Source organism: Carettochelys insculpta, chromosome 8 (genome assembly GCF_033958435.1).
Source record: "Carettochelys insculpta isolate YL-2023 chromosome 8, ASM3395843v1, whole genome shotgun sequence".
NCBI classification, from domain to species: domain Eukaryota; kingdom Metazoa; phylum Chordata; order Testudines; family Carettochelyidae; genus Carettochelys; species Carettochelys insculpta.
This window is the reverse complement of record NC_134144.1, coordinates 63,365,987-63,378,847: the sequence shown is the minus strand read 5'-3', so window position 1 is coordinate 63,378,847 and position 12,861 is coordinate 63,365,987. Positions and strand designations below refer to the sequence as shown.

Genomic DNA, 12,861 nt, shown 5'->3' with positions numbered 1-12,861 from the left:
TATCTTGAAATAGGTAAACCTCAGAGGCTGTGGCCACACTAGCCGCTCATTTCAGAGGCGCTATGGTAATGAGGCACTTTTGAATATGCTAATGAGGTGCTTCCAGGAATATGCAGTGCCTCATTAGCATAACGGTGGGCACACACGCTTAGAAACTGCCAGTTTTGAAACACACTCCACCCATGTAGCTGGGGGCCTTTCGAAATGACTCACCTGATTTCAAAAGCCCCCCTCTTCCCAAAACCAAATGGGAAGAAGGGGCTTTCGAAATCAGGAGGCCATTTTGAAAGGCCCCCGGCTACACAGGTGGCGTGCATTTAGAACTGGCTGTTTCAAAGCACGCATGGCCACCATTATGTTAATGAGCTGCTGCATATTCCTGGAAGCACCTCATCAGCATATTCCAAAGTGCCTCATTACCATAGCACCTCTGAAATGAGGGGCTAGTGTGGCCACAGCCACAGAATCATAGAATTCTAGGGCTGGAAAGGCCCTTGGGAGGTCAGCTAGTCCAGCTGCTTGCCTAAAGCTGGATCACCCCCAACTAAATCATCCCAGCCAGGACTACGTCAAGCCAGGACTTAAAAACCTCTAGTGATGGAGATTCCACCAGCGCTCTAGGTAACACATTCCAGTCCTTCACCGCCCTCCTGGTGGAACAGTTTTTCCAAATATCCAACCTATACCTCTCCCTCTAACTTCAGACCATTGCTCCTTGTTCTGCCAGCTGTCACCACTGAGAACAGTCTCTCTCGCTCCATCCGCTTTAGCGCCCCCTTTCAGGAAGTTGAACACTGCTATCAAATCGCCCCTCACTCTTCTCATTTGCAAACTAAACAAGACCAAATCCCTCAGCATCTCCTCATAGGTCATGTGCACCAGCCCCTAAAAATTTTTGTTACCTTCCCCTGCCCCCCGGCCACTGAACCCTGTCCAATGCATCCACATCCTTTCTATACTGGGGAACCCAGAACTGGATGCAATACTCCAGGTGTGGCCTCACCAAAGCTGAGTAGAGGGGAATAATAACTTCTCCAGATCTACTGGTAATGCTTCTCCTAATGCACCCCAATATGCTGTTAGCCTTCTTGGCTACAAGGGCACCCTGTTGACTCATATCCAACCTCTCATCTACTGTAATCCCCAGGTCCTTTTCTGGTGCACTGCTATGTAGCCAGTTGGTTCCCAGCCTGCAAGAGTGCTTGGGATTCTTCCATCCCAAGTGCAGGAATCTGCACTTCTCCTTGTTGAACCTCATCAGATTTCTTTTGGCCCAATCCTCCAAATTGTCTAGGTCACTCTGGACCCTATCCCTAGCCTCAAATGTATCTACCTCACTCCTGACCTTAGTGTCATCTGCTAATTTGCTGAGGGTGCAATCATCCAGGTCATTAATAGAAATGTTGAACAGTACTGGCCCTAGAACCGATCCTTGCTTGTACAAGGAATAGTGCCTAATAGGTATTTTGAAATAGGGGCTGTGTAGACAGGAAACAGAGCCTATTTCGAAATAAGCCACAGTGTGGCCAATGGCTCTATTTTGAAATAGGCTCAGTTGTGTGCAGATTCTCTATTTCAAAATTGCGGAGGGCTATTTCAAAACACATTTTGTGTGCAGCAGCATTATTTCACAATAAACTGGTCTGGAAAATCTCTTCTGGTATAGCTTATTTCAAAGTCATACTGCTGTGTAGACATAGCCTGAGTGAGAAAAATTACAGCACAGTAAAATGACAGCGTGGACAATTCTTAGGAACTACTTCTCCATAACGAATAACCTCATGGAGCGTATTCCTAGGGCCAAATCCCCCCAGGGAGAAAGTAACAACTTTCTTACAGGTTCTGTCCTATCGCATACCCCCCTTGGAGGTGGTGCGGCTCAGGGCATGGGGTTGCATGATGACAGTACGTATAAAAAATGTATCTGCAGGGGAGGGGATTGGGAGTGAGTGTGGGGAGATGCAGGGCAGAGTGCTGGGGTGTATGTGTATTGAATAGGGTGCGGGGCAGTTACCTTACCTGGCTGGTGCACAGGTCCCTGTCCACTCCTCCTGTCCACTGTGCTGCCACCAGGGAGCTGTGGGCCAGCTGCAGAGAAACTTGTGGCAATGCAAGAGACTGCCCCCAGCTGGCTGCTCTTTTCCCCTGGCTTCTTTCCAGGGGCCACTGGCAGCAGTGCGTGCCATGGGCTGCGTGTGCACTACGCAATGAGGGAGGGGCCACAGGCCAGGCACAGAAGCACCAGGAGCCCAGCTGGCAGCAGACGCACCTCCCTAAAGGGCACACCCTTCTGGCCTCTTTCACACCTGCTTGCCTCATCTAGCTGTGCACACAGAGCTGCCAGCACCAGCCTGCAGCGGGAGCCTGGCTGGGAGAGCGTACCACATACACCCGCTCGGGAACGCCCCAGCTGGCTCTTGCCAAAGTGGTGCACGTCCTTACATTCACCTCTGTTCCTCACGCACAAAGGCCACTGATGTCACAGGATGAAAAAATAAACGAACACCCTGGACTCTACACGCTCTTAGAAGGTGCTGAGCTGCTGCTGTGATGAGTGCAGTATAAGAAGCTGTCTAGAACAGACCAGAACGGGGGTTCTCCAACGTCACTGCATCGTAAGCCCCTTCTGAAAACAGAAATTGCTACACAACCCCCCAGGAGGGGAGACCAAATCCAGAGCCCACCCAGCTCCTGCCAAAGCAAAAGCCGGAGCCCCACCACCCAGGCTGAAGATCTGAGTTTTAGCAAGCCTAATACCAGCCTTCATGACCCATTCAAAGGGGATCATGACCTGCTTTGGGGTTCAAACCCACTCACTGAGAACTGCTGAAATGAATACGGCCCCCATGTTGTTCATTCCACTTCCGACACACAAAATAGGTGAAGTAATATTATTTATTGGACAACCTTCTCTTCGTGAAAGGGACAAGTGTTCAACAATCACAGAGCTTCTTCAGCAATAAGGGAGGTCACCAGTGTTTTATAAATTGACATCATGATCCATAAAACCAACATTTCTGCTAAGGCCCTAGTTTTTGGTGTCTAGCAGAATTATGGATTTAAGATCCAGCGTCACCTTTGGAAGGTGTTGCGCCCATTTCTAATGAGAACAATGACTAAGAGGTCAGGTATGGAGCAGCTGCTCCATGAAAAGTGTTCTCACACTGATGGTGGTGGTTTTATTATTTATAATTTTGCTGTGTAGTGCTCAGGGCTTTTTTGGGGGTGATATGTGCCAGTACAGAGTACGGGCATCTCTGCATCAATGCTCTTCCACAGCCAGGGAGCCCACAACTGGGGCTGCCGGCGGGGCTGTGAGCCCCAGCCAGCTCCCAGCAACAGGGGGTGTGGGTTACCGCATACTCCCCAGCCAGCGTTCCTGTGGCTGGGGCTGCCAGCTGGGCTCTACACCCCAGCTGGTTCCCAGCCTTGGGGCAGCTGGAGCCCTCGCCAGCCCCACAGCAGCATGGGCTGTAGCTGGAGCCCCCACCACCAGCAGGAGCACAGCCCAGGGACCAGAGACCTTGCTGGCTGCTGGCAGCCCCAGCCATGGAACCCCACTGGGGAGGGGAGGGGAGACAGGGAGCCAGTTCCTGGTTTTTTTTTGTTTCAAAAAAGGCACTGGTAGTGTTGTCTGGTTTCACCCCCATGTTTGGGGCATTTAGCACATTAGGGCTGCGTCTACACGTGCACGCTACTTCGAAGTAGCGGCAGTAACTTCGAAATAGCGCCCGTCACGTCTACACGTGTTGGGCGCTATTTCGAAGTTGAAATCGACGTTAGGCGGCGAGACGTCGAAGTCGCTAACCCCATGAGCGGATGGGAATAGCGCCCTACTTCGACGTTCAACATCGAAGTAGGGACGTGTAGACGATCCGCGTCCCGCAACATCGAAATAGCGGGGTCCTCCATGGCGGCCATCAGCTGGGGGGTTGAGAGATACTCTCTCTCCAGCCCTTGCGGGGCTCTGTGGTCACCGTGGGCAGCAGCCCTTAGCCCAGGGCTTCTGGCTGCTGCTGCTGCAGCTGGGGGTCCGTGCTGCATATACAGGGTCTGCAACTAGTTGTTGGCTCTGTGTATCTTGCACTGTTTAATGAAAGTGTGTCTGGGAGGGGCCCTTTAAGGGAGCGACTTGCTGTTGAGTCCGCCCCGTGACCCTGTCTGCAGCTGTGCCTGGCTCCCTTATTTCGATGTGTGCTACTTTGGCGTGTAGACGTTCCCTCGCTGTGCCTATTTCGATGTTGGGCTGAGCAACGTCGAAGTTGAACATCGACGTTGCCAGCCCTGGAGGACGTGTAGACGTTATTCATCGAAATAAGCTATTTCGAAGTTGGGTGCACGTGTAGACGTAGCCTAGATAAGCTACCCCATGTTGCGATAGGCACTTGCAGGACCTATGCAGCTTGAAAGATGTTTATGGAGAGTACTGATTATTGTAACCATGGCAATATGGCTGCGGGCTTGTTTTGGCAGGGTGCAGTCCTGCTGTGAGTTGGTGTGCGTTAGTCTGTGGGGAGCTTGCTTCTGATGATGAGCTTGGCACAATGGAGGTAGTGTGAAGCCCAGTTTGTCATTTGTCCAGCTGTCATTTCTGATCCTGCAGCTCACACTAGCTGTCTCACTAGGAAATTATCATCATAGAAGGTGGTTGTTGAGTGGACGCTCAGTAGGAGAGGCTAAGACAAGATTCCACTCTGCTTTATTATTGAATAATCAGCCATTGAAGGGACTTGACTACTTTAAAATTACACACTTGGTGCTGGATTTACTCTGGCAGACCCAACGAGGTGCCAATTACATCCTTCTGTGCCAGGTGATTTTCTCTGTACTGGGGGAGGAAGGGTGAGTCACACTAAGAAAAGGCCAGTGGTGTTGTCATCTGGCTATTCACAGGTTTACCACAGGGAGCTCCTGCTACCATATCTCACAGCTGTTCTGCCCAGGAAGTACTGTACTATCCTTTGGGGTGGTTCTTCCCTCTGCTGGCGGGGAGAGTGAAACCACTTTCTTTTTCCGCAACCTCTTCCTATGGCATTTTTTTTTTATTGCCAGCTTCTTTAGTTCTACCAGTGGAACTCAGGGCTGCATCTGGCCCTTTGTTTAAGCACACAATGCATTGTTTCAAGTGGCTGAATTCCAGTGCTGGCTCTCCAGTAAAATGTGTTTCAGCCTTTAAGTGAGAACTTAGAAAATACTACTCCCACAATGCAATTTGAATTTATCCTGCAGCAATTGTTCTGACCAAGCTTTCAATTCAGCCTTCAGTATGTCCTGAGTTATGAGGTTGTCCAGACCTCTTCTACAAGAAGAGGGGAGTTTACACCAAAAGACATAAACAAGTCAACAATTTATAAAAAGTCTCGTCCTCCCCAGTGATTTGTTCCAAAGTTCATTGTGTTCCATCACAGAAACAAAGCCATGGAATATAAATTAAAGCGCTTTGGGCCAAATCCTGAAGATGCTACTCACTGAGCCAGCTTTTTTGTCCTTGCCTAAGTTCTGAAAATTAAGTGAGGATTTCAACCCTCAGCCAGGTTAGACAGAGGCCTGATCTAGTGGTTTGTGCAGCAAGCCAAAAAAAGTACTGAGCAATAAGCCTGGCTCTGAAACCAATTTCCCCCATGTCCTTGGGAGAGTAACCTAATTGGTTTCCTCATCTGAAAAATAGAGAGAAAAAATGTTGCTTGTCTACACAGTGAGCAAGTGCCACAGCAAACCAGGGTGGGAACCTACAGTACGCCAACTTGGCACCGACTCACATGTGTGTGGCTGCAGCTAACAGCCTTGCCATGCGCTATCATGCTGTGTACACAAGCCCTTATTGACAACAAATAGCAACAGTTCAGCAGATACAAATGTAAAATGTAGGTTATTAGAGGATTTCATCTAAGCGTATTACACTACAAAGTCTGAAAACAGATCAAGGTCACATACACTGGCAATGCAGGGTGGGGACCCCAGGAGTGGGAAGTTTGCCTATAAAGAAGCTCAATAGCACAAAGAGCTAGAAAAGATCTGGCTAAAGCAGCATTGGAAAGCTGGAAGGACATGCCCAGAGGCTAGACCAAGCTAGCTGGATGGTGCTTTGAGTCAGCACATCTTCCAGACAACCTGCATCAGCAGGGTTATAACAGAACCCCAACTTGATCTGAAAGATGCCATCCCACAGGAGAACCTGCTGCTCTTCATCCAGGATCACCTCCCTTCTTGCCTCTGTGTCCAGCTCAGGTGGGTGAATGTGACCCAGGCATCTTTTCCTAAAATTATACTGTGTGGCCATAGTGTTATGCATTTGCTTGTATTCCGAGCTGTTGCCCTTTAATGTTCCAGCTAGCTCCTATTTTTAGTTTTCAGATGAGCTAAAACTGTAAAATCTGGATCTTGGCTTGGAATACTCCTAAGCATAGTAGCATTCACAGCAGGATTTGTTTTGTCTCATAAAAAGTTAGGGATCATTTGGATTCACTTGCAGGTTCAGATTTCAAACATTACTGTACTTTGGGGGTACTTTGATCTAGGCCTTCTGTTCAGGCCTATCACTAGTTTTTCCAGCTTCTGATCATTAAAAAAATCCATTACTTCAATTTGACTGTACTCAAGAGCTACTGACTGTATAGTGACCTTGTCTTGTCAGTGTCCACCAGTGTTTAAAGTTCTGTTGGGCTCCTGCTGGGGACTTTGTTTCTCTCCAAGTTTTCCTTCTCCACAGGAGAGTCTTCCTGGTTTTAAAGAGATTTAACATCTATCATAAATAAGCAGTGCCATTTCCAAGAAAAGCCTGCCTCTGACTTACACACACTCAAAAAACACACAATATTCAAGCCTTCTAACACAAGGACCATACAGTAATTGGTCATACCCCTTGTGAACTGTACTAATTGTGAAAGAAGAGGGAGTCAGAGAGGTGCTCAAAGGCTCCCTCGATAAACAGACTGTGTGACAATAATTCTTTTTTAAAAGCTTTTTAAACCTTTAGCTTATCCTCAGACATACGGGGCCAGAATCTCAGCTAGCATAAATCAGCAGAACTATTATATATCAGCATATATTAGCATAGCTGGATATTATCACAATGATATGAATTTATAGCTGCAGATAATCTGACTCAGTTTACTTTTAGGAAGGATCATATTCTCTAGTTTGTATTTCCTGATAAAGTTCTCCATTGTTGTAGAGCTCTACATATTAAGATGCCACTTCTAGCAAAGAATTCTAAACATTTCAGCCTCTGGTTCAAAACTTCCCTCCTAATTGCACAGATTTTAAGGCCAAAAGAGACCATTATGGTTATCTGGTCTATCTTCCTGCATAACACAGCCCATACAATTTCACCCAGCAATTCCTGAATGAAAGCCACAACTTCTGGTTGGGCTACTGCAGCATATCTCATGGAAAGACATCCAATCCTGGTTTAAAGATTTCAAGAGCTGGAGAATAATTTTTGCTTCTGTCACCAGGGCTTCTGCAGAATTCAAAGCAAGACCCACAGACACTATAAGCAATACACATTCTGCTAAGTTAGGCAGTCCTTCAGAAGCTAACTCCTGTTGCATCATAAACTTTGCCTCCCTGTCTCTTCCACATCTCTCTGCTTATCCAGCGTGGCCTTTTTTCTTCATCTCCACCTCTGGTCACTTTCATCACTGTCAATCCCAGAGAATTCTCCTCTGCAGTTCCTGCTGTCTAGAATGGCCTTGTTATACCTCACTGGAGTTCCATCTCTTTTCAGAGCTCCCATTTTTCCTCCCTTAGCAGCTCTCTTCCTTTCTGTTGTACAGTAATCCCTCAAAATGTGCGATTTCAAGTTGCGCTTAACCCACATTAACACAAAACTTGCAAAAGCCCACTCCCCACAGGCCCGGCTCAACCCCCGCCCAGCCCCACGTGGCCTCAGTTCAATTCCACCACCCCACCCCACACAGCCCTGGTTCAAACCCCACGCCTGGGCCTGGTTCAAACTCTCATGCCGCTCCAGCTCACACACACCCCGACCCCGCATGGCTGTGCAGGCCCAGCTCACTTCTACTCTCTGCCCCCCTGCAGCCCTAACCCACCCCAGGCTTAACTCTCCCCAGCTGCCCCCCACAACCCCAGGACTTACCTTGCGCAAGGAGCTCCAGGTACTCCTGCTGCTTCCCTGGCTGCAGAACATGCGTTCCACTGGGGAAAAAAGCCGCCCCAAGTTAAGCAAAATTCAAGTTACGCAAGAATGCGTGGGAGCACAGCCCTCACATAACTGGAGGGACAACTGTATTTGTTATTTACCTCTCTAGCTGTAAAGAATATATAAATGAACCCGTATAACATTTTGTGTGCAGTTTATATGTAGATGGCGTTCAAGACTATTTATTTGTATCATCAGAGCACTTACAAGTCCCAGTCATTCACCCAGACCCTGTGGTGCTAGCTCAGTGGTGTACAAACACAGAACAACAGAACAGTCCCCACCCTGTGGAGCTAACAATACAGTAAACCCTCGGTTTAATGGCCCCTGATACAATGGACTTTGGAAATAATGGACGTTGTCTGCCAGACCCCTCTGCCCCCCCAGTACATGCCGGAGACTCACCAGAGCCGCCGCCGGGGCTAGAGGAGCTGCTGGAATGGCTGGGGGTGCTGGGGCTGGAGGGGCCACTGCTGCAGCTGCAGCAGAAGCCGGTGTGGGGGAAGGGCTGTGGCGGGGTGTAGGAGCTTCCCCTGCCCCCAGGCCTGTGTGCATGGAACATGTTGGCACCTGGCCGCGGCTGCCTGCAATGGCGCCAAGCAGCAGCCGTGGTGCTGGAGGCTGCTGCCTGCTGGCAGGCTGGGAGTGGCCATGCTCTACCTTTGCAAGGGCAGCTCGGAGCCGGGGCCTAGAGGCGCTGCAGAGCTGAGAGCTGCAGGAGGTGGAAGGAGCCAGGCTGGCATTCAGCTCCTCTCCTGGCAATTGGCAGGAGGAAGTGGAGGTTTGAGGGAAAGAATGGGGCAGGAGGCTGGGAGGGGAAAAGAAGCGGGGCAGAGGGCAGGAGTGAGTAATTGGGTGGGAAGGTCAGTGCATCATCATACAGTGGAACCAGTCGGATATAACAGACTTTCAGCATTAATGGACACCCCTTCGTAAATCGAGGGTTTACTGTACATGGATACAGAGAGATGGGAGAATACAAGGAAACAAGGAGACACTATTGGTCATCATGACATCTAATGATCTCTGCACAGCCGCAGCTCAACCACTGTCCAGCTTTTGCACATAGCACAAAACGTACCGTTTTGGTAGGGATAGGCTGTGATGGGCCTTGAATGTGAAGATAGGTATAAGGACACAAGTCTTCGTTGCTTATTGAAGCTAAACTCCAGCTGATGTATATCTTCACACCAACATACAGAGACACAGTATAATGAGCTGTAAAATGGGTAATTGTAAAATAATTACATTACAGCATGTATAAACAGTACTATGTATATATACATCCTTAAATTTATGGCTGTATCACCCATCAAAGGATGCAGAGCATTAGCCCCAGTTTAGAGTAATTTTTGGGCTGTAAAAGAATGGATGCCACCTTCCTTCTCTGCCATGGTAAATTTCACCAGTCACTCCTTTAGTATAGTTGAAGAGCAGTTTGTTTCAGGTATGGAATATCTTTTTGTGTGTATCAGGAAATTGGAGTTTTAGTCCCATTTTTCTCCCAGACTGCCAGCGTTAGTAAATTGGTCAAGCCAGTTCTTTTCTAGATACCAGAGTTTTGCCATCTGTAAAGTGGGAAGAATATTGCCTGTTAAACCACCAAAAACAGTTTGAGATCTTGGGAAATAAAAATGCTGTTTAAACATGAAGCAATATTATTTTTGTTTTGGATTCTGGAACGCACATATGCTCATAAAGTATATCATCATCACCATCATCATCAATAAACGTGGGCTCAGCGCCCTTTGGTGTCTGATGTCTCTCTCACTATTTCCTTCCATATAAAGTATATAATTAAGTATATGAAAGTGTATACTTACGTCCCGTTGAACCAATGGAACTTTTTTACGCTTAAAGTTAGGACGTGTGTTTTTTGGTAGGCATGTTGTCCTGAATCCTACAAGTAAGCGTGTTGAAAGACCGACTGGCTCAGCAGCAGTACAGTGGAAAGGGACCTAGGGGTTATGGTGGATGAAAGGCTGGATATGAGTAAACAGTGTATCCTTGTAGCCAAGAAAGCTAATGGCACACTAGGGTGCATTAGGAGGAGCATTTCGAGCAGATCTAGAGATGTAGTTATTCCCCTCTATTCTGCACTAGGGAGGCCACATCTGGAATATTGTGTCCAGTTTTGGGTCCCCCAGTATAAAAAGGATGTGGATTTGCTAGACCAGGTTCAGCAGAGGGCAACAAAAATGATTAAGGGGCTGGAGCACAAGACCTATGAGGACAGGCTGAGGGATATGGGCTTGTTTAGTTTACAGAAGAGAAGACTGAGGAGTGATTTAATAGCAGCCTTCAACTTCCTGAAGAGGACCTCTAAAGAGAAGGGTGAGAAACTGTTCTCAGAGGTGTCAGAACAAGAAGTAATGGTCTGAAGTTGAAGAGGGAGAGATATAGGTTAGATATTAGGAAAAATTACTTCCCCAGGAGGGTGGTGAAGTATTAGAATGCGTTGCCTAGAGAGGTGGTGGATTCTCCATCCCTTGAGGTTTTTAAGTCCCAGCTTGACAAGGCTCTGGCTGGGATAACTTAGTGGGGGTTGATTCTGCTTGAAGCAGGGGGCTGGACTAGATGACCTCCTGAGGTCCCTTCCAGCCCTATGGTTCTGCGATTCTGGGTGATTTTACAAATGTCTTGACAAAAGTAGAGCTAAGGTAAGAAAAATGGTAAATTAACAGTTTCTCAGTGTTCTGAACTGTTGCAGGTCGGGTTTTATTCTAATGAAAGATGTGTGTGGTAGTAAACATAACATTTCGATTAGGTGCCTGCAATAAATGTAAGGTGCTCTTCAAGGATCCTTGGACAATACAGAGTTTGAGGCAGCTGAATGTTGTCATCAGACAATCAAACTCTGCTCTCAAGAGCCAGAGTTCTTCCCTCATGCTCCCCCACTCCCATATTTGTATATAGTCAGAGGAGAAAGTCGAGCTTAGTTTGTTCATAAACTCCAGTTCCTGGGCGGACCCCACACACAGCTGGATTTGAAACAGCTGGATCCGCCTTCCCTGCAAGTTTAGCTAGGAGGCTCACAAGCCTGGGAGTTTGGGGTGGGAGCAAAATAATCACAGACTGCCTGCACTGGTGGAGGATGAATTGATCAACACTGTGAAGCTGTTTTTCCAGTTGCTGGCAGAATCCAGAAAATGGGTTACTGGAAGAGGCTGGGTCTGATTTCTCTACTGCTGCTATACTTCTGTGAGTAGAAAAAATGGTTCTGGTAGGCAATGTTAAGCAGTATATTCGTGAGTTAATTTATTTTTTCCTTCCTCTAGCAGATGGACAAGCATTGATTTCTACCCTAATGGCTATTAGGTGGAGGGTTTGAGACAGCTGAGATTTTGGTACAATATTCTAACAGTAACACTGGCTTGATAAGCAGCTATGTATTTCTCTTCCTACAAATGGTAAACATTTGACTTGAATGTAAGTTTCTGCATGCAGTCTCTGAGCTGCTCAGAGATGTCAGTGTTTACAGTACAAAAATATATATAGGCCAGTGTTACTTGCTGGAAGATTTTATTTTAGTAGAATAGAATGAAAACAACCAAGGCATGCTGCTGAAAGATTTATCTTCGGCAGCGGCCAGATGCTGAGATGTTTGCAGCGTAAAAAAAATTTTTTTTTTTAATCAACCCCAGTTTTATGTGCAGGATTAATCAAACTATTAAAGAAAGGGGGTGGGGAGTTCCTGTAGCAACATCTGGCTATTCAGCAAATCATTCCAGCACTTACGTAAAGATTTCTTTGTAATACATATGCTGGTTGAGTTTCTATTACACTCCCAATACTGCAGATAAACGTCCTAAACCAGGATTTAAAAGTATACCACTTTATGCTCTAAATTTCCTTATTTAAATCTTAATGTTGGGTTTCATGGTGAGGAATAGAGCTGTATGTGAATGGGTGTTATATATACGTCCAGTAAGAACATATACATGTCTCTCCATATACATAGCTCCTATACATATGTATACATACACATCTATATAGAGAGTATATTTACATATTTGCAGAGACAGTGGAACTTTCTTATTGTGAAATCTTAAATACAGATTAGTTTTGCTCAGTGTGTAAGTTTCATTCTTACTGGAATTGCTCTTTGCTCAATTCAGTGAAATTCTGGGATCTTCATTTCACTTTGTTCACATCCAAGTAAAGTGGACATGGGAATCTATCTCCAAATTCCCTTTCAGTGGGTCCTACTGTCTACAGAAAAGGGAATGGGATAGATAGATAGATAGATAGACTTGTGTATTCTGACAAATATGACATCATTGCAACCTAATAAATCATAGAGAGTCAATATAGTTAAAGTAAGATTTTTCAAAGAATTGCACAAAATTTCACTTTTGATACTAACAATAATCTGGTAAATAACACCCTAACTATTGCTATGAATGCATATGGGACAGGGTGATACACTGGAAAATGAGTGCTAAAATAAATCAGGTTCTTAGCAGAACTAACTGAAGTGCAACAAGGTATTATTTTAATCAGACCATTGGATTATTTGTGGTAAGAAAGGAAACCACTAATTATCCTAAAGAAATGCCCAATCTTAAAGTTATTTAATTCATAGTTTTCCTTTTTAAAGAGCAATTTTTTTTAATCTGAAAAGAGTCAAACCAAAATATATTAGCATTACTAAATTAATCTGAAAGGTTAAGTGGCTGATATGTCAACAGAGTGAA

General features: G+C 46.3%; 1 protein-coding gene across 2 annotated transcripts in view; it reads left to right on the top strand.

Moving 5' to 3' along the window:
- The window catches only part of LOC142016722 (TGF-beta receptor type-2-like), an 87,409-nt gene that overhangs the window by 10,279 nt on the left and 64,269 nt on the right, over window positions 1-12,861 (top strand). Inside the window, exon 1 of one of the 2 annotated variants that reach the window (XM_075000893.1) lies at window positions 11,236-11,365. The exons of the other annotated variant lie outside the window; for it this stretch is intronic. Coding sequence (XP_074856994.1) covers window positions 11,314-11,365 — 52 coding nt within the window. The 5' untranslated portion in view covers window positions 11,236-11,313. Of the gene's footprint in view, window positions 1-11,235; window positions 11,366-12,861 lie in introns of those variants that run through there. 2 annotated transcript variants of the gene reach the window in all.